This window comes from Xenopus laevis, chromosome 1L (assembly GCF_017654675.1).
Source record: "Xenopus laevis strain J_2021 chromosome 1L, Xenopus_laevis_v10.1, whole genome shotgun sequence".
NCBI classification, from domain to species: domain Eukaryota; kingdom Metazoa; phylum Chordata; class Amphibia; order Anura; family Pipidae; genus Xenopus; species Xenopus laevis.
Window position 1 is genome coordinate 199,169,093 of NC_054371.1, and position 22,495 is coordinate 199,191,587.

The 22,495-nt window shown below is 39.7% G+C and overlaps 1 protein-coding gene across 2 annotated transcripts in view; it reads left to right on the forward strand.

The window, feature by feature from the left end:
• The first annotated feature begins 1,135 nt into the window (after window positions 1–1,135).
• The window catches only part of fcho2.L (FCH and mu domain containing endocytic adaptor 2 L homeolog), an 80,533-nt gene continuing 59,173 nt past the window's right edge, over window positions 1,136–22,495 (forward strand). Inside the window, exon 1 of one of the 2 annotated variants that reach the window (XM_041568752.1) lies at window positions 1,136–1,414. In XM_041568752.1, coding sequence (XP_041424686.1) covers window positions 1,382–1,414 — 33 coding nt within the window. In that variant the 5' untranslated portion in view covers window positions 1,136–1,381. The remainder of the gene's footprint in view (window positions 1,415–22,495) is intronic. The other variant, XM_018265109.2, reaches the window with a different exon arrangement.

The window sequence follows — 22,495 nt, forward strand, 5'->3', positions numbered from 1 at the left end:
TCCTGCACATCCCCAGTATTTCTGAACCAATGTGGGTGTGTTTGGGCAGCATACCACCCCCTAAAATCCTGCCACCCTAGGCCCGGCCTTTCCTCAAATCCAGGTAGGGTTGCCACCTTTTAAAAAAAAAAAAAAAAATACCGGCCAGTGCTGGGGGCGGATACTAAAGGGGTGGGCCGTGACGCAAAAGGTGGTGGAGCCAGCGGACAGTGACGCAAAAAGGGGCGGGGCTAGGGTTGCCACCTTTTCTGAAAAAAATACCGGCCTTCCTATATATTTATCTTTTTTTCCCTATTAATAACATTGAGATCAACCATCATTTTTACTTGCCAGGCTGGTAAAATACCGGCCAGGTGGCAACCCTAGGCGGGGCCACATCGCAGAAGTCAAAGGAAATGTAATCTTTTACTGGAGGGCAAGGGCTGTTGTAAAGGGTATTACAAATTACCGGCAGCAACATTGCTGGTAAATTTGTAATAACGGCCCCGGCCCTGGCAGGTGTTTTACCGGCCGGGTTGCAACCCTAAATCCAGGCCTGGCAGGGGGCTAGGCTTAGGGAACTGTCAGAAACCATTAAAAATCATGAAAAGTCTGCCTTTTTTTTTAAATGATGTATATTGCAATGTTGCTTGAAATGATGTTTACTTTTCAAAAAGCTTAAGTTATGTTTGTGTGGAGTTCCCCTTTAAGGGGTGTGGCCACAAAACAGGCGTGGTCAAAACATTTACGCACCCCAAAACTTTTGTCCCTCTTTGTATTTTTCAAATGTTGGCAGGCATGATATTGTGACTGAAATATTTGTATTGTAACAATGAGTATACAATGAACACTACATTAATAACGTTATGTACAAGATGAAACTCCCCTGCTGTGTGAGGAATATATAGAATCAATGGCACGGGCTATAGGTTACACAACTGTAGCTCGCAGCTATCATTGTTTTACTATAAATACTAAGTTCCTAGTGTTTTCAACAAAATGGTTTCCACACTAATTCCAGGCCGAGACACTGAGCATTGACATAGGGAAACGAGTTCATGTGGAAACTGTCAGACGCGAGCTTTTGCATTGGTCAATAAAGTTGTGTTGGAAGAAAAAAACACTATCCTAGAGGAAAATTTCGCCTTCCACGCGCATAAGGTTATAGTGCTGTGCGCGCGCTTTGCTCCCCCTCCCCGGCCCTGGTGCGCATGCGCCTTGAAGCTTACGGGAGGGGGGAGGAGGCTGACATACACTGGGATCCGTATCCGTAGCTGGGAAGAAGGAGCAGCCAGGGAACTGTACATCGAGCCGGGTAACCCGGCGGATACGGGGGTCAGTTTGGAGAAAAATACCCTAAAAGGCGCTGGGCTAGAAGCAGCCTCGCTCTTCTGCAGGCACCATGGTCATGGCCTATTTTCTGGAGAACTTTTGGGTAAGGTCCTGCTTCCTGGCCGGTATTTGGCCTCCTCCTCCTCCTCCCTGCCCTCTGGGCTCCCACTAGGGATTTGTACAGGGGTAGTAGGGCTGCACATTTATTTGAGCTCCCTGCTGGGCTATAACCCCTGCTTTAATTAGGCACCCTCTGTCTCTACAGCTGTTGCTGAACTACAACTCCCAGAACCCTAACCCCATAGGGAGTGGCTTCTACAAGTGGAGACCTACCACTTGAGAATTCCATTCCTGTCCAGTATGTGTTTGGAATTTCCAACCTTCTTCCTCCTGTTATTGATCTACGACTCTCCGTATCTGAAATCAGTAGGTGCAGGGAGTTGTAGTTGATCTTGTGTCAGACCATGACTGAATGTGCTGTAATAAATACAAATGTATCGTCAGGTAATCTGGAGAGGTTTCTGGGAGACTCGCCCTCTAAATAAATAACCATGTTGGCGGAACTTGTTGAGATATAGTTACACCCGAGAGTGCTTGACTTTTAGTGATCATATTGGATAAGTGCAGTAGGTTCACGTTCTGTCTATCTCATGGACTTTCTATTCCCAGGGTTATCACTCTGTCCAAGGGGCCCCTGATCCTCCAACTGCACCTCAATATCCTACTTACCAGAATATGGCAATTTATGGACTGTAACTGGGCAAATTGCATTTCTCTATGGGTTTGGAACGGGATCTACATGGCTGATTCATGGGACCTAGTTTTTTTTTTTTTTATTAAGTTAATACATGTCAGATTAAATAGCTACAAACTGTGGTCTTTTTCTGTAATAATTTAAGGGGTGAAAGTACAAGTCACATGACGGGAAACTGTGTTTTTCCAAACAACCAGGAAATTCTCTTTTCTGTCTTCCCCTTAATCGCACACTGGCACTCTGCTTAATTCTGTAGTAAAGAGCCAGAGTTTGCAGGGATTCTAATAAATCACTGAATTAAATGGATACTATACCCATAAACTGCTTTTTTCTATGTATGTATGTATAACTTTATTTGTAAAGCACTGTTAAGTAGCCGCATCGATGTACAATGCATAAAAGTACAATATATAGATAAAAGTATACACAGGGCAGATAAATATCACACATTGAATAAATACAGGGCTCATATCAGAACAAAGAGTTTAAAGGAACAGTAACACCAAAAAATGAAAGTGTTTTAAAGTAATGAAAATATCATGTAGTGTTGCCCTGCACTGGTAAAAATCATGTGTTTGCTTCAGAAACACTACTATAGTTCAAATAAACAAGCTGCTGTGGAGCAATGGCGGAAATTAAAAAACGGCTATATGGCACAGGTTAACTAATGGATAATAAATAACACCATTAGACAGACAGAGCTTATCTGCTGTGTAACCTGAGCCTTTTCTCCTTTGAATGTCTGCCCCCATTGCTACACAGCAGCTTATTTATATAAACAATAGTAGTGTTTCTGAAGCAAACACAGCAGTTTTACCAGTGCAGGGCAACACTGCATTATATTTTTATTACTTTAAAACACTTTTATTTTTTGACGTTACTGTTCCTTTAAGTGCTGTGTGGCAAGAGATACAGTATGAAGGAGGTCCCTGTCCTGTAGAGCTTACAGTCTAAGTGGATGGGAGGCTAACATACAGGCACAAATTGGAGATGAAAAAGTCCACAAAAGTGGTCTGCGTGTTACTTATTTATTTATTTTTGTGAAAGAATGAAAGAAACTGTGATTCTAATCAACTTTCCAATATACATTAATTACAACTTTTCAATGGCTTTAAAGTTATTTTTAAATTGAACTGCAGTAAAAAGCAGTATTTGCTTATTCCATTCCATTCTGTTCTTGGGGGTCTGACTCATGAAACAATGCAGCAGGTCTGTTTTCCTCCTTAATTATCTGGCCGTTGTCTGCTACATTGTTTCTAAAGTCAGAACAAGAAGACCAGAGACTATAAACAGCCAGATGAAACCACTGAAAATGTGTAATTAAAGGGATACTGTCATGGGAAAAAAAATTTTTTCCAAAACTAATCAGTTAATAGTGCTGCTCCAGCAGAATTCTGCACTGAAATCCATTTCTCAAAAGAGCAAACAGATTTTTTTATATTCAATTTTGAAATCTGACATGGGGCTAGACATTTTGTCAATTTCCCAGCTGCCCCTGGTCATGTGACTTGTGCCTGCACTTCAGGAGAGAAATACTTTCTGGCAGGCTGCTGTTTTTCCTTTTCAATGTAACTGAATGTGTCTCAGTGGGACATGGGTTTTTACTATTGAGTGCTGTACTTAGATCTACCAGGCAGCTGTTATCTTGTGTTAGGGAGCTGCTATCTGGTTACCTTCCGATTGTTCTGTTGTTTGGCTGCTGGGGGGGGAAAGGGAGGGGGTGATATCACTCTAACTTGCAGCACAGCAGTAAAGAGTGATTGAAGTTTATCAGAGCACAAGTCACATGACTTGGGGCAGCTGGGAATTTGACAAAATGTCTAGCTCCATGTCAGATTTCAAAATTGAATATAAAAAAATCTGTTTGCTCTTTTGAGAAATGGATTTCAGTGCAGAATTCTGCTGGAGCAGCACTATTAACTGATTCATTTTGGAAATTTTTTTTTTCCCATGACAGTATCCCTTTAATGTGTGTTTCTGTTCTTTAGACAATGTACTGCTGCAGTTTGCATTCATTGTATGACGCAACATTTATTGTTCTGCAGAGTTCCAGTTTGGAGTTTATCAGTTATCGGGTTAGTAGAGTCCCATTGATCCTAGCAACTTATCACTAGTTGAATAAGAGTAACGTGAATTGGAGTGTGTGTGAATATAAATATAAGGTATGATAAATAGTACAAAACCAATCAATTAGAATGAATCTACTTTCTGATTGCCAGGCATTACTAAAAACAACAAACTGCATTACAGGGGACTGTGGATACCCACCTATAGCACAAAAACTTCTGCATCTGGTTGTATTTATTAGGGTGGAACTAATAAACTAGATCAGTCTTGGATCCAGAGGCATGCAAAGAAGTCAAGTACAGAGAGAGAAGATGTGGGTGCAGGTTGGGTGCGGGCCCTGAAATGGCAACGTTTTGCGGGTTGAGTTTTTTCAATAATTGATAAGTATCCTTTCAGGCATTTGCTGGTTATATACTTTAAACCCTATATATAAACAAATGTACTGACATTAAAGCCATGTATGATTGTTTAACATTGTGTCTATTATGTTTTGAATACTGTGTATTATGCATTTATCAGCAAAACTGTTTCTATGCTTTTTTAACATAGAGCCTTCTCAGATAATTCTCTAAAATAGCTGTTTTTATGCTGTCTGTGAATACTTAAAGGTATCCTGTCATCGGGAAAACATGTTTTTTTAAAAACACATCAGTTAATAGTGCTAATCCTGAAGAATTCTGCACTGAACTCCATTTCTCAAAAGAGCAAACAGATTTTTGTGCCTGCACTTTAGGAGAGAAATGCTTTCTGGCAGGCTGCTGTTTTTCCCTCTCAATGTAACTGAATGTGTCTCAGTGGGACATGGGTTTTTACTATTGAGTGTTGTTCTTAGATCTACCAGGCAGCTGTTATCTTGTGTGAGGGAGCTGTTATCTGGTTACCTTCCCATTGTTCTTTTGTTTGGCTGCTGGGGGGGAAAAGGGAGGGGGTGATATCACTCCAACTTGCAGTACAGCAGTAAAGAGTGATTGAAGTTTATCAGAGCACAAGTCACATGACTTGGGGCAGCTGGGAAATTGACAATATGTCTAGCCCCATGTCAGATTTCAAAATTGAATATAAAACAATCTGTTTGCTCTTTTGAGAAATGGATTTCAGTGCAGAATTCTGCTGGAGCAGCACTATTAACTGATTCATTTTGAAAAAATTTTTTTTTCCCATGACAGTATCCCTTTATTGCAGCCCCTAAGCAAATTGCTAGGCTGCCTGCCTTATTGTATGACAGATCCTGTAAAATCAGTGGGTATGTGAATCCATAGAGCCACTTGTAGAGAAAATCAGACCTTTTATTTGTTTTAGTCATGGGCCCTTGACCTTATTGCACCTAAAACCAGTTCCTTAGGATTGTGATGGTTATCCGTGTTGCATACTGACATTATAATATCCTGAATTCGAGCAGTGTGCTTACATAAAATACTGAACTGCCCATGTATCTTGTTTTTCCAGTCTGTTATCTCCCTTTATATAATATCCAAGTGTTATTTTGTCCTAATGTGAGCGTAATATTGCTCCTCATCCTGCAATGCCTTAAATAAACCTGTGAATGTAACAGAATTTGCTTTAGAGAGCAGCAGTTTCTCAAGCAAAGTAAGCTGACGTGATAGGGATGAAGCTGCATGTGTTACTTCAGTTCAAACTGGGGAAGTGTATGTTAAACCTTATGCTATGGACATGTATTCATTATATTAATATTTGGTTTGGGTTCTCCCTGCTTTACTTTAGAAGGCACAAGTCCACTGAGAGATTGCCCGTTACTGATGTAGTATTGTTGTGGGTCAGAAACCCAACCCAAACCCACAAAACCTTAACCTGTACCAGACAATAACCCAAAAAATGTTGCCATTATAGGACCCACTCCCAATCTGTAACAGTGTCTTCTTGCTCTTTACACTACTTCTGTACATGCCTCGGGTTTCAAACTAGGGAACACCCTAACCCACAATGATTGGCCAAACTTCAATCCAAACCTGCGGTTTCAGGTCAACCTGCACATCACTATTAGGTTGCACTGCACTGAGGATTTAAAAAGATTCACAAAACAAGGGTTTAAGCAAGTCTGTAGGAAACCTTGAAATAGTAAAAAAATAAATGTTTGTTGTTTTGATATGGTAATCATAAAATTGAGTGCTGTCGTTGCAGCTTTAAAGGACCAGTAACGCCAATTTTTTTTTTAAATTAGTTTGTATAGAACGAAAACACACACCAAGACATGTAACTTTAAAATCGCAAAGTTTTTATTAAAAATTAACTTACCGAAACTCTGCTTGCGCTTCTCTTCAGAAAAACTGAGAAGGCGACAATACATTGTGCGACGCTCGATTTCTCCTCCCTGACTATCTCCTATAGGAGGCAGGGAGGAGGAATTGAGCGCCGCGTGATGGATCGTCGCCCTGTCGCCTTTTCTGAAGAGGAGGGCAAGCAGAGTTTCGGTAAGTTATTTTTTAATAAAGACTTTGTTATTTTAAAGATACATATGTCTTGGTGTCTTTTTTCGTTCTATACAAACTAATTTTTTTTTTAAATAATTTGACGTTATTGGCCCTTTAATTTATTACTATATAAGAATATTGTAAATAAAGCTTTTGGGCTCTGAGGTCCCTTCTCCAGGCTGACGTTTTACTAAAAGAGTTCCGAAAGCTTACCTGGTGATAGTTCTGTTTATAGTTTTTTACATTTTAGTGCAGATATACAAGGTTTTAAAGGAGTCGTTCACCTTTGAGTTAACTGATATAGAGTGATTTTTCTGAGACAATTTGCAATTGGTTTTTTTTATTATTTGTGTTTTTTTTGTTATTTGGCTTCTTATTCAGCAGCTCTCCTGTTTGCAGTTTCAGCTGTCTGGTTGCTAGGGTCTGCATTACCCAAGCAACTATGCATTGATTTGATTAAGAGACTGGAATATGAACAGGAGAGATCCCAAATAGAAAGATGAGAACTAAAAAGTAGAAATAACACATTTGTAGCTTTACAGAGCATTTGTTTTTATATGGGGCCAGTGACCCCCATTTGAAAGCTGGAAAGAGTCAGGAAAAAAAAGGCAAATAGTTAAAAAACGATATCATACTAAAAGTTAACTCGAAGGTGAACCACCTCTTTAAAAATGTTTGTCTGTGTGAAGAACAGAAAGAATCAAGTCCACTATATTAGAATAACTGGTCACATACAAGGTTGCCTGATGGTTGCCTGATTTGGTTATCAAATTAGATCATATGGGACCCCATGATAATGCAACTCCCATCTGATGGGATTTTCAGTCTGCTGGATCAGTATTTGAAAGTACCTTGATCGGATATGGAGCAAGATGTGTGTTTGGACCTGCTGACTAGGCCTATCAAGCTCTTTCTGAAGAAACCATTTAGTAATAGTCCTCCAAGGTTCCAGGTATAGATTCTGAGCTCATTTGCTTTCACACGTGCATAATCTAACCACATCTGTTGTGCAGATAAATTGAGGCATCCCCACCGGAGTGTATTTCCTCAGCTGTTTTTCTCTCACCACAAGACTATCTCAAGGGAGGCATCGTGGTTTCACATTAAACCTATACCTTTCACAATTGATTGAGATCTGTGAATTAAGACTTACTTTTACTTTCTGTGCTTCATCTGTTGCTGATCATACAGCATTCTTTTATTCTTTGGGACTAGAATTTTGTGCCTCGAGCCCCTCACAATAGCCACATGTTTGTCAGCTTTTGCAATATCTGTAACGTAGGTATGTCCTTTAAATACAGTACATTTCCTTCACAGTAAAGTTTAAATATTGTTTTCATAAGTACGTCCCATACAAGAGTAAATACCTTTTTGTTTCTTCTCTCTAAATTACAAGCTCTGTGCTCAAAGCAGTAAGTGGAAGATTTGGTGGGCTGTTGCCATTGAATTTTTCTGGAGAGGGAATACAGTTAAGGTTGTGTTTCCACATTTCAACCTGAATTATCCTCAACTTGGGTTTGCAGAAGTATTTGTAAGAGATAATAGTACTTCTCTCCAAATCCCCTCCTGACTGGCCTTCGGACTTCAGCTCCAGGCCTCCCGCAAAGGGCAGATGCAAGTAGGATACAGGCATGGCACCTTATCCAGACCTGGGGTTTTCCAGATAAGGAATCTTTCTATAATTTGAAGCGCTATACCTTAAAGGACCAGTAACATAAATGTGTTTTTAAAAAAAAAAAAAAAAAAAAAAAAAAAAATGTGTTTCTACTTAAACGGATCCTGTCATCGGAAAAGATGTTTTTTTCAAACGCATCAGTTAATAGTGCTACTCCAGCAGAATTCTGCACTGAAATCCATTTCTCAAAAGAGCAAACAGGTTTTTTTATATTCAATTTTGAAATCTGACATGGGGCTAGACATATTGTCAATTTCCCAGCTGCCCCTGGTCATGTGACTTGTGCCTGCACTTTAGGAGAGAAATGCTTTCTGGCAGGCTGCTGTTTTTCCTTCTCAATGTAACTGAATGTGTCTCAGTGGGACATGGGTTTTTACTATTGAGTGCTGTTCTTAGATCTACCAGGCAGCTGTTATCTTGTATTAGGGAGCTGCTATCTGGTTAACTTCCCATTGTTCTTTGTTTTTTTTGCTGCTGGGGGGAAAAAGGGAGGGGGTGATATCACTCCAACTTGCAGTACAGCAGTAAAGAGTGATTGAAGTTTATCAGAGCACAAGTCACATGACTTGGGGCAGCTGGGAAATTGATAATATGTCTAGCCCCATGTCAGATTTCAAAATTGAATATAAAAAAAATCTGTTTGCTCTTTTGAGAAATGGATTTCAGTGCAGAATTCTGCTGGAGCAGCACTATTAATTGATTTATTTTGAAAAAAATGTTTTTTCCCATTACCGTATCCCTTTAACGAAAAAAACCCACCGAGACAGTTTTAACTTTAAATTCGCAAAGTCTTTATTAAGAAATTACTTACCGATTCTCTGCTTGCGCTCCTCTTCAGAAACAGCGACAGGGTGACGATCCATCGTGCGCCGATCCATCGTGCGCCGATCCATCGCGCAATGCTCGATTTCTCCTGGCTATCTCCTATAGAAAGCATAGGAGAAAGCTATTTTCAAAAAAAATTTTTTATGTTACTGGTCTTTTAAGTCTACTAAAAAAAACAATGCAAACATGAAATAAACACAATAGGCTGGTTTTGCTTCCAATAAAGATTAATTATTAGATCAAGTAAAGGTACTGTTTTATTATTACAGAGAAAAAGGAAATACTTTATAAAAATGTTAGTTATTTGATTAAAATGGTGTCTATGGGAGATGGCCTTTCCATAATTCAGAGCTTTCTGGATAAAGGAATAGTAGTTCACTGATAATATATTTTCTTAAAATAAGTGTGTATATGATATATGAAGAAAGAAGGCTGGAATTTACTGTGTAAATACACTTTTACTAGACTAGTAGTTATTTGTTGTTGTTTTTTACTAATACCTAAATATACCTGTTATTTCCTCCTTTCCGCCTTGACCCTAAGCTGATCTCAGCAGCCAGAATACTACTGACCTGCAAGGCTACAATTTTATTGCTATTGTTATTTTTTTTGTTACTTATCTTTCTATTTGGGTCCCATTACAAGGTACTGGTGTATTAGACCAGCTGTATTACTGGTCAACATTAGAGCAAATATAATAAGAGCAGCTGTCTTTGTGCCTTTGGAAGCCCAATGTGGTCCCAGAAAATGAAGAATAAATGCATAGCCTCTCATCATCTCTAAAGCTCCCCATAGACCTAACGATTCTTCTTGCCTTTCTTCTTGGATTCGAACGATCGTACAGCTTACGATTTTTCGGTCGACATCTGTCAGGAAATTGATCGGCCAGGTCAAAAAATCTTTGTCGGTCCCAGTGCAATCTATCTATGTTTGCAGGGCCAAGCAGGCAGCTCCCCTTTATTTTCCTGGCAAATTGGTCTTTTTAGTTGATGGTAAATTCGTACGATCGTTCTGAGAAGATCGTGGTCTCACGATCAGGATCTGATCTTTTAATAATCTCGACATCTATGGCCAGCTTAATCTGGTAATAAAGAAAATCGTTATGGAAACTCGTCGTTAAAATGTAGAGAAATAATTTGATTCACTGTATCATAGTGCTTGTACAGTAACTATATGATACACATTATAATGCCACGGCTTGCTATTTTTTGCACCAGTTGATGCTGTGTATATTATCCCTAGAATTATTTTTGAAAGTGACAATTCAGAGCCGGTGGCCTGTGTGGGAGGCTGTGCTTTATTTATTGATGTGTTGTTATAAGTGATGGTTACTGCACGAAGAATGCTCTTTATAAATAAAACGATGTTTTTGAGGTGGTAGTTGGTGAGTGCCGGAATAGATTCTTTGCATATTTGTGTTTTAATTAACTAGGCAACACCCTGATTTGGGTTAAGCAACTCCCCTTGTAAAAACAGTGGTGCAGCAGCCTCCCTTATATATAAAGGTAGTATCATTGACATTTAATGGAAAAGCATTTATCAGCCCTGTGCTCACAATGCAGTGGAAGGCCTAAGGGTGAGGGTACACTGGGCATATGGGGCACTCACTCTGTCTCTCTCTGCGTTTTGTAGGCTGGTGTAGAGAAGCAGATCCACTGCTATGAGCTTCTGTGTGTAGCTCCATGTACAGGCACAGCTTTGGGCTGAATGCAGCTACAGGGAGCTGAGATTGGTTGGAAACATATGAAAGCAAAATAAATGGGCCATATGGTCAGTGTGCCCTAGCCCCTAAGTATTTAAGATTTAGGGCACTTAACTTGCCAGGTTTTCTGCCCACCGCTAAATACCCCAAACTCCCTTAAAGGGATTCTGCCATGATTTTTATGGTGTAGTTTTTATTTTTAAATTACACTGTTTACACTGCAAAAAATTCACTCTACCATGTAAAATTGAATTCCTGAACCAGCAAGTGTATTTTTTTTTTTTTTAGTTGTAATAATGGTGTGTAGGCAGCCATCTCAGGTCATTTTGCCTGGTCATGTGATTTCAGAAAGAGCCAGTACTTTAGGATGGAACTGCTTTTTGTCAGGCTGTTGTTTATCCTACTCAATGTAACTGAATGTGTCGCAGTGAGACATGGATTTTACTATCGAGTGCTGTTCTTAGATCTACCAGGCAGCTGTTATCTTGTCAGGGAGCTGGTTACCTTCCCATTGTTCTGTTTGGTTGCTGGGAGGTGAAAGGGAGGGGGTGATATCACTCCAACTTGCAGTACAACAGTAAAGAGTGACTGAAGTTTATCAGAGCAAAAGTCACATGACTGGTAGCACCTGGGAAACTGACACTGAGGGGCCGATTCACTAACTTCGAGTGAAGGATTCGAAGTAAAAAAACTTCGAATTTCGAAGTGTTTTTTGGGCTACTTCAACCTTCAACTACGACTTCGAATCTAACTATTCGAACTAAAAATCGTTCGACTAATTGACCATTCGATAGGGTTAATTAACCCTCGATAGTCGACCCTTTGTGAATCGGCCCCTTAGTCTAGCCCCATTAAATACAAAAATATCTGTTTGTTTTTTTGAGAAACAGATTTCAGTGCAAAATTCTGCTGGAGCAGCACTATTAACTATTGAATTTTTTTCCCAAGACAGTATCCCTTTAATGCCACTTCCTTCTGTGTTGTATGTATAACTTTATTGATAAAGCGTTACTAGTATACATACCACTGCATTTTATTATATTGAAAAGCAGAAACAGTGAGGGGAAATATTTAAATAAATATAAATGAGATTCACTGCCAAGTGGCTGGACAAATATGAGGAAGGCGGTCACTGCCCCATTAAAAGTGAATGCCTGAATGCTCCATCAATACAGCTGGTCAAATACATCCGTACCTAACCCATTACTTGTCAACCTATAACCCAGGGTTACTCCATTTGGGTCTTCGTTGCCCTTCAATGGTTTGACTTGAACTAGGTGTATCTTCATGAACATCGGTAGAATTTTGAAAATGCATCCATAGCCCTCAATCTTACACTGGCGCTGTTCAGTACTGCTGTGCTTTCTATGCAGAGGCCTGGCTGGATGCATTTGTTTTGGTAGCTTGGCATGCAATAATCCTGCCCCCCAAATATCTGTTGGCCCATTCTGAACTACTATTTTCATCACCTTAGGGCCATAAAATGTTGACTGGAACAAAAACGGTTGTCCACCTTTGAGTTAACTTAGTATGATATAGAGTGATTTTTGTGTAGAGCGTGATATTCTGAGACAATTTGCAATTGGTTTTCATTTATTGTTATTTAGCTTTTTATTCAGCAGCTCTCCAGTTTGCAATTTCAGCAATCTGGTTGCTATGGTCCAAATTACCCTAGCTACCACGCACTGACTTTAATAAGAGGCTGGAATATGAATAGGAGAGGCCTGGATAGAAATGAGTAATAAAAAGTAGCAATAACAATAAGTTTGCAGCCTTACAGAGCATTTGTTTTTTAAGATGGGGTCAGTGACCCCCATTTGAAAACTGGAAAGAGTCAGAAGAAAAATGCAAATAATTAAAAGAACTATCATAAATAAATAATTAAGACCAATCGGACAGTTGCTTAGAATTGGCCATTCTATAACATACTAAAAATTCACTTAAAGGTGAACCACCCCCTTTAGTAAGATTTTGGAAAGTGTTTTTATATCTGCGGTAATTCCTCTGTTGGGATCATTGTGGATTTGCCTTAATGGCATTAAAACTGTGTGTTACAAAAGCCCCAGAGCTGTTTTGTAGGGGTGAATGAAAGAGAGAGCTTGTCTGTTGCTTTTGTTTTATCTCTGTATTTGAGACTTACAATAAGTTTACTAGCCATCCATAGACACTATAGAAGCCTGGAATGCATTTTAGGAATGTTAGGTGTGCCCTGAATGCCTGTCTCATTAGTTCAGACACTCTGCAATGAGATGGGTGTCTGCAAGTCTTGTCAATAAGGTGACATTTTGCTGATTCAGTCACTTAATCCATTGAGCATGAATGTATATCCCATAATGTTGTGTTTAATATACAAACTAATTTTTACTTATACTTCATTCTTTTGGAATCTACAGTTAGAGCACAAAGGAGAGCACCATTTTGTGAACACTGGTATCGTGGAAAGCTTTTCATCTTCCCAAAATCTTGATTATGTGCCAGAATCGGGGACCTAATGCCCATGCCCTGGCTACACATTTATAGACCGTAAGGAGGGAGGGGGGATGTGAGGAGTACAGTGACATCTAGAAGTGGAAAATGGAAAGTGCCTGAGGCGGGGCAGGCAATATATCATTGACAGCTGATATTTTTAAATAACTTTGTATGGGTATGCAACCTGCTATCCAGAATGCTCAGGAACTGGGGTTTTCCAGATAAGGAATCTTTCCATAATTTGGAAAGGGTAAGGGCACACGGGGAGATTTAGTCGCCTGGCAACTAATCACCTCTTCTTGTGGGCGACAATCCTCCTGATCTGCCTTCCCCTACCTTCCCGCCAGCTATAATGAAAAATCGCCAGCGGTATGGCACTCGCGGCGATTCGTTTTCCGAAGTTTCCTCACTAAGCGCCATGAGTGCCATACCGCTGGCGATTTTTCATTATAGCCGGCGGGAAGTTAGTGGAAGGCGGTTCGGGGAGATTGTCGCCCCCGAAGAAGAGGCGATTTGTCTCTGGGATGACTAATCTCCCCGTATGCCCTTACCCTAAACTGCAAGTTTTATGTGGCAGCTCTACATGGCAAACTAAAGTATGATGAAAGTGCAACTGATTTGGCCAAAAGTGCTAGATGCAAAAATGGGGTTGATCGATGCTCATTACTGTCCCCATGTTTTACCACAGTAATTCCTCCTGTGCAAGTGCATGCATTTCCAAAACAGGCATTTTTCCTACAGTCCAGCTTTGATTAACTTAGCCAGAACAACAAAATTAGGTTATTATTTCATAAACGGAGAGCTCATTGTACTGTCACTTCTGAATTATTTTGGACAACCAACGTTACAAGATTAAAGGGAAACTCACTTTAGGGTGGTGGCAGACGAGGAGATTAGTCGCCCGAAGACTTTGTGCGACTAATCTCCCCAAAATGCTTTCCCGCTGGCAAGAATAGGAATCGCTGACACAATGGCGTATGAATAGCTTCGGATTTCCGAAGTTGCCCAAAGTTGCCTCGTGAGCGCTCCTATCTAAAAAAAAATAAAAAACGTCCCCCACCCCCCACCAGGGGTGCAGGCTAATACAGTAGAGCCCACTATCCAGTTGGGGGAAACAATAGTTTTAAAATGCCTCCTGCAAGTGCTATGGTGCCTGCAACCATAGACCGAAGTAAAACAGAAATGGCATAATATGAGGTCAGGGGAGATTAAATATTAAAATTTAAATTGCAACCAACTGACCTACAGCCATATCCAAATCGTTAAATTCTACCAGGTGAATACTGACAGTAACCCTTGCTATAAGATTTACTGTAAGCCTGAAAAAGTTCACTGAACAGATGAGCCAATTGTAGCCTCATTTATCTGCATAATTGAGTTAATTGCGTCTACTTATAGTCTCTATATAGTCGATATACACTATATATAGGCTTTAAGATAAGGGATCATTCATCTTTACCTGAGTCTCGTAAGAGAACTGCCTCACTAGTGAGTCTTTATGCAGATGATCACAGTCAAACTATCCCTTTGCATTGGGCTGGCCCCACGCAAACTCAAGGGTCCCCATTCACTTAGTGCAAAATCATCGTTTTATTTCAATCCATCCCCAAGACCTGTTGATCAGATGAACAGCACTGCCTTGTTGCTGATTCAGTCCACTTCATATGCATCACATTTGCTAATCAAAGTCCTGTTCCACCCATATGACCATTAACAAAACAAGTGTGTAGGTTTGGTTGATCAGTACTTACCTTATTCGTTGTAACCAATAGCTTAGGGTCTTTCAAGTAATCTCCACCAAACTACTCTGCTGCACTTTATTTTATTCTTTCACTTGTGAACTAGTTTGTTGTGTCTACTGTTTTGCTAATAAGCTGTGTGAATAGTTACCTTGTGGTAATTGTGTTATAGGGAGAAGTAAAGAGCTATGAATTGCTGGGGCAATCCACATACAGTGGTGTGAAAAACTATTTGCCCCCTTCCTGATTTCTTATTCTTTTGCATGTTTGTCACACAAAATGTTTCTGATCATCAAACACATTTAACTATTAGTCAAAGATAACACAAGTAAACACAAAATGCAGTTTTTAAATGAGGGTTTTTATTATTTAGGGAGAAAAGAAATCCAAACCTTTGTGAAAAAGTAATTGCCCCCTGAACCTAATAACTGGTTGGGCCACCCTTAGCAGCAATAACTGCAATCAAGCGTTTGCGATAACTTGCAACGAGTCTTTTACAGCGCTCTGGAGGAATTTTGGCCCACTCATCTTTGCAGAATTGTTGTAATTCAGCTTTATTTGAGGGTTTTCTAGCATGAACCACCTTTTTAAGGTCATGCCACAACATCTCAATAGGATTCAGGTCAGGACTTTGACTAGGCCACTCCAAAGTCTTCTTCATTTTGTTTTTCTTCAGCCATTCAGAGGTGGATTTGCTGGTGTGTTTTGGGTCATTGTCCTGCTGCAGCACCCAAGATCGCTTCAGCTTGAGTTGACGAACAGATGGCCGGACATTCTCCTTCAGGATTTTTTGGTAGACAGTAGAATTCATGGTTCCATCTATCACAGCAAGTCTTCCAGGTCCTGAAGCAGCAAAACAACCCCAGACAATCACACTACCACCACCATATTTTACTGTTGGTATGATGTTCTTTTTCTGAAATGCTGTATTACTTTTACGCCAGATGTAACGGGACGCGCAGCTTCCAAAAAGTTCAACTTTTGTCTCGTTGGTCCACAAGGTATTTTCCCAAAAGTCTTGGCAATCATTGAGATGTTTTTTAGCAAAATTGAGACAAGCCTTAATTTTCTTTTTGCTTAAAAGTGGTTTGCGCCTTGGAAATCTGCCATGCAGGCCGTTTTTGCCCAGTCTCTTTCTTATGGTGGAGTCGTGAACACTGACCTTAATTGAGGCAAGTGAGGCCTGCAGTTCTTTAGATGTTGTCCTGGGGTCTTTTGTGGCCTCTCGGATGAGTTGTCTCTGCGCTCTTGGGGTAATTTTGGTCGGCCGGCCACTCCTGGGAAGGTTCACCACTGTTCCATGTTTTTGCCATTTGTGAATAATGGCTCTCACTGTGGTTCGCTGGAGTCCCAAAGCTTTAGAAATGGCTTTATAACCTTTGAAATTGAACTCAGGTGTGATAAACCACAGTTGTTATTTTTTAACAAGGGGGGCAATCACTTTTTCACACAGGCCCATGTAGATTTGGAGGTTTTTTTCTCCCTTAATAACGTAAACCTTCATTTAAAAACTGCATTTTGTGTTCAATTATGTTATCTTTGACTAATAGTTAACGGTTTTTGATGAGCAGAAACATTTAAGTGTGACAAACATGCAAAAGAATAAGAAATCAGGAAGGGGCAAATAGTTTTTCACATCACTGTATACACACAAGCACAAAATATTAATTTATTGGAACCCCACAAGGCAAATTCCAGGGAATAGTTATCAGCTTGTACAGATGCTGTCTCCACAAGGTCAATGCTGCTTAGTGCCTGAAAGCAATGGGATTAACATGCATTTGCTCCGGCATCTCTTCCTGCTGTATAATCTGACATTAATTCATTTTCTCTGAACCAATACATAAAAGTGTCTGGCTGTTTAATAATGAGGTTGTAATCTGTAAAGGATATGCCAGTAAAACGTTTCTAGTGAAGTTTGGATGTTGAGTTAATCTTGTTGATCCCTTTTTTCCTGTAGGGACTTTTTGATTCTTATTACATGCTGTCTGTGTAGGAGTATGTTCTTTCCGTTCCTATTCATACCTGGGAATGAAAAGACACTTATTTAAGTATGTAAAGTCGAACTTGATTGGGCACATCTCAGGCATGTCAGTGGGTCACAGTTGGCAGGACTATGAGTGCTGCCCTCCATGTCAGGGTACGATGGCTTTTAATTAGTAGAGCATAATATTTTCATTGTAGTTTACCAAAACAATACTGTCCAGAAAGAGCGTCTCATGCTTTTGCCCCCAAATGCCTTCTTTGAACTTCACAAACATTGTTTGGGGACAGAAGCAGATGTAACCCAAGTTATCGCCCAATTCATATACTGTCTCCATTATGGCTCCTGGTGGTTGGAAGTAAGGCAAATTATCCATTATAGGTCAATCTAAACCAGGTGAAATATTGCAGGGGATTCTGTGTCTTGCTTTTTAGACTTGCAGGTTTTGGCATGTATGGCCCCCATGCATTTCATTTACAAGTGAAAGCAAAAGTATGTTCTTTTCCTTGGTAAGTGCAGTTAAGACACTGGCAGTATGCGGTCATTTCTTAGTTCTGGTTCTTGGTGTCCATGCTGTTTTGGCATGCTCTAGTCTAAGATGGCCCCTATTCATTTACAAGCCAAGCCGGAAGGACAGTATGTTCTTTTCCCTGGTTAGTGCTGTTAGAAGCTGACCGTATGCGGTCATTTCTTCGTACTGGTTCTTGGTGTCCATGCTGTTTTGGCATGCTCTGGGCTAAGATAGCCCCTATTCATTTACAAGCCAAGCCGGAAGTACAGTATGTTCTTTTCCTTGGTTAGTGCTGTTAGACGCTGACAGTACATGGTCATTTCTTCGTACTGGTTCTTGGTGTCCATGCTGTTTTGGCATGCTCTAGGCTAAGATGGCCCCTATTTATTTACAAGCCAAGCTGGAAGTATGTTCTTTTCCTTGGTTAGTGCTGTTAGACGCTGACAGTATGTGGTCATTTCTTAGTACTGTTTCTTGGAGTCCATGCTGTTCATTTTCATCATCTTCTCTGCACTGGTACGGATGTTTTTATTACATTCTCTTTTGCACAGTGAAATTATAGGTTTATACACCACTTAGAATTCCTCTGTGGGTTTTGCCAATTTTTTCCTCAAGCTCTGACCTCATCTCCATTGGAACCCTTGGTAACAAGACTCAGACTGGCACACTGTTTCCAATTTTTATTTCTAGTAGCTATCACACAGCTTGCTATGGTGGAGAGATAATATTCACTCTCTGTTCTGCCAACACCATCACCATCATTTTTCCTGGTAAAGGTACAATAAGGTGGTCATTTCAGGCATTAACCCTAAAGCAGACCCAGAGCACGAGTGGTGTACTTTTATTTAGTACAAGTATAGGACCTGGGGTTTTCCAGATAAGGGATCTTTCTGTAATCCGGATCTTTGTACCTTAAAGGAGAACTAAACCCTAAAAATTAATGTGGCTAAAAATGCCATATTTGATTTACTGATTTTATTACACTGTCCTAAAGTTTCAGCTTGTCAATAGCAGCAATGATCCAGGACATCAAACTTGTCACAGGGGGTCACCATCTTGAAAAGTGTCTGCTCTGTAGGCTCTGAACAGCTGTTGAGAGGCTAAGCTTAGGGGTCACCACAAATTATCAAGCAGAAAACAAGGGTCTGATTATTAAATTCTGAAGTTAGTTGCAATGGTTTATGTGCTGCCACATAATTACTAATCGGCCTTATATTGTGACATTTCTATTCTATGTGTACTGTATATTGTGAGTGGGTCCCAAGCTCAGTAAGTGACAGCAGCACAGAGCATGTGCAGTGAATCAACAGAAAAGAAGACAATGAGCTACTGGGGCATCTTTGGAGACATAGACCTTTACTGATAAAGGGCTGTGGTTGCCTTGGGCTGGTACAGAAGCACAAAACATAATGTACAACATTTCTAGCTACTTCTTTAATTAGACTTTAGTTCTCCTTTAAGTCTGCTTGAAAAATCATTTAAGGCTGGTGTTGCTTCCAATGAGGATTAATTATAGATTATTAAGTAGCTTTATTATTACAGAGGAAAAAGGAAATCATCTTTAATAATTTGCTTTATTTGGATAAAGTCTATGGGAGGCAGCTTTCCCATAATTCAGGGCTTTCTGGATAACTGCTTTCCGGATATTGGATCCCATACCTATATGAACTATATTTCCCACTACCTAGCCACATGGATATATGGTGCATTGTACCTAATTTCAAGAGGTACAACAAATGTATGACTCCCTGCAAGACTACCATTAGTCCTTGGATTATTATTTGTAGTGCGAGGGCATATCATTTAGATGGGCTCCAAGCTACATTGTACCAGGGCAATGGCCACATCCCAGCAGCCAGATTGTCCTTGTTGAGTACTTTCATTGCAAGGTAAACATCTTGGTGTTTCTAGGTGCCAGGTTTGAGAGCAAAGATTTCCAGGCTATAATACATTTTCCATAGTGAAAATATGTCCCTCCCGTCTTTAGCTTTGGAATGTCCAATGTTTGATAAATTGCTGCCATGGTGACTTAGAAATTTTGTTAAGGAGCAATTTCTCTGTTTCCATGTCACTCATCATGGCAGCATTCATCAACCTCCCGCCCTTCCTTTATTTTAGCGCTTGTTATATAAACTGAGGCAGTTGGGAGAGAAAGGGATTTAATCTATAAAAACACTGGGGGGCTGAATTAACATGTTGCTGAATGAAAATAGATTATCATTATTTTTATACGTTCTGTTTCTTTAATTCCCAATTCTTGACTTTTCTCTTTTTCAGAAATACATTTTGTTTTTAGGGAAGTCCTTTCTCTATTTCCTGTAAGTAACTCTGGAATGTTTTTGTGCCAGTGATTTGTTTCCATGTCTTATCATTGGCCGTGCACTGAAAAAGCTTTCATTTATTCGGAAGCGACTTGATTTGTTCCCTTGAGTAAATGCTAATTGTAACAAGCTCTAGATCATTTGAGATTTCTTACAGTTTATCATTTGGAGGTTTTTCTTTGTAGCTTGGATTTAATAAAGGTTAGGCTAAATTTTGCAGAGAAATTGTAATTTCACCTAAGCATTGTGCAATAAATTTTGCTGGGAAACATTTGTTTTTAAAAAGATAGGATTTTACACAATACTTCAAATTGTTTTAAAGTCTGTAACCTTCCCATGTGTGCAGAAACTGAGATGAATGAACTTGCCTATAACTGTGCACGAGCGGTGGATTTTAGCTAAAAAAATTCCCAAAATGAGCCTGGTGTGCCCAGTGACTATGGTTGTGGGATATATTGGTGGTTTATCCTCCTCTGTGTTTCATGTGCCATTAAAGGGGTTGTTCACCCTTAAAGGAGAAGTAAAGCTACAAAGCAGTTTATTGCCAATAGATAAGCCACAATAGTGCAAGCTATAAGACTATTTATTCTGCAGAATGCTTTACTATACCTGAGTAAACTGCTCTAGAAGCATTCTCTGTTTGTTTAGGATAGCAGCTGCCATATTAGATTGGTGTGGCATCACTTCTCACCCTGCTCACTCATAGCTCTGGGTTCAGATTACAGCAGGGTGGGGGGGGGGGAGAGGAGCAAACTGAGCATGCTCAAGCCCAAGCCCTGGAAGCTGAAAACAGGAGGTCTGACAGATGCCCATTTGTACACAATAGAAGGAAAGAAATGCTATGTTTCTTTTGACAAAGGACTCAGAGCAGCATTACTTTGAGGGTTTACTGGTATATTTATATAGACCTTTCTGATAAGGCTTACTTTCCTTCTCCTTTAAGTTTACTTTTAGTATGATGTAGAGAGTGATATACTGAGACAATTTGCAATTGGTTTTCATTTTTTATTCTGGTGTTTGAGTTATTTAGCTTTTTATTCAGCAGCTCTCCAGTTTTCCAGTCTGGTTGCTAGGGTCCAAATTACCCTAGCAACCATGCACTGCTGAATAGAAATATCATTTATAAAAATAACAATAAATTTGTAACCTTACAGAGCATTTTAGAAACAAATTGGAAAGAGTAAAAAGGCAAATAATTAAAAAACTATAAAGAAATAAAATAGTAAAGATCAATTGGAAAGTTGCATAGAATCAGCCATTCTATAACATATGAAAATTTAACTTAAAGGTGAACCACTCCTTTAACCTTATTATTTCATTATCAGTTGCTAACATTTCTCAGCAGTTTCAGCCCCTACTGACTGCACTTCCAGAACTGAAGTTGTACTAAAGTCTGTTTCAGAGCTGCTCTAAAGGTGGCCATAGACGTAGAGATCCGCTAGTTTGGCAATGTTGTCAAATGAGAGGATCTCTCCCCAATATGCCCACATTGAAGTGGGCGATATTGGGCTAATCCGAATGTGGGCTTTAGGGCCCAACGATCGGATCATTATGCATTCCGAAATGGATCGAGGGACCGCATAAACGCACAGATGCGGCCGTGAGCCAACAGGATTTTTTAACTTGCCAAATCGAGATCTGGACAACTTTCGGCCAGATATCAATCGGGGAAGCCTGTCGCATGGCCCCACACTTGGGCCAATAAGCTGCCGACTCGATCTGTCTGCAGCTTTTATTGGGCCCTGTATGGGGGCCTTTATAATTAGATATTTGATATTCAAATTGAGCAACATTGAACAAAATACATTGCATAAATGAATATTTATTACCTTAAGTTGTTCAGTGCTGAAAAGTCCAAAGGTTTCAATTTAGTTTAGCTGAACATGAAGTATTGGCCAGATCTGAATCCCACTGTAAGGGCAGGGATTTGAAGTAGTGTTCCAAATCCTGGCATCTTCAATGTATTTTGGCTTTTGAGCCTCTGGTGTGTTAGACTTTTAGTCCACTGTGGATAACATTTTCAGTAACGTGCGTTTGTTCTGCACAGGAAGCTGACAATCCTTAGAGACTACACCCTTGGAAATGGAAGCAGGAGGCACCTGCCATTTCATTCAGGAAACTCAAATGGGTTGTTCACCTTTGATTTAACTTTTAATATGATAAAGAGAGTGATATTCTGAGATAATTTGCAATTTGGTTTGTTATTTTTCAAGTTATTTTGCTTTTTATTCAGCAGTTCTGCAGTTTGCAATTTCAGCAATTTGGTTGCTAGGCTCCAAATTACCCTAGCAACCATGCACTGATTTGCTTAAGAGACTGGAATATAAATAGGAGAGAGCCGGAAAATTAAGATGAGTAATAAATAAGTAGCAATAACAATACATTTGTAGCCTTACAGAGCATGTGTCTTTTACATGGGGTCAGTGACCTCCTTTTGAAAGATGGAAATAGTTTTTAGATTTACCTATACAAGATATACCTTGACCTGGATGAATGAAAATCTTCATAGTCAGAACAGTCATACAGTCAGAAGAAAAAGGCAAATAAGTAAAAGAAAAAAAATTATAAAAAATTAATAATCAAGACCAGTTGAAAAGTTGCTTAGAATTGGCCATTCTATAACATACGAAAAGTTAACTTGTACCGGCTGAATTGATTTTAAAACTATTTATTAAACACACAGAAAAAGTTTGAAAAGACGTTACATC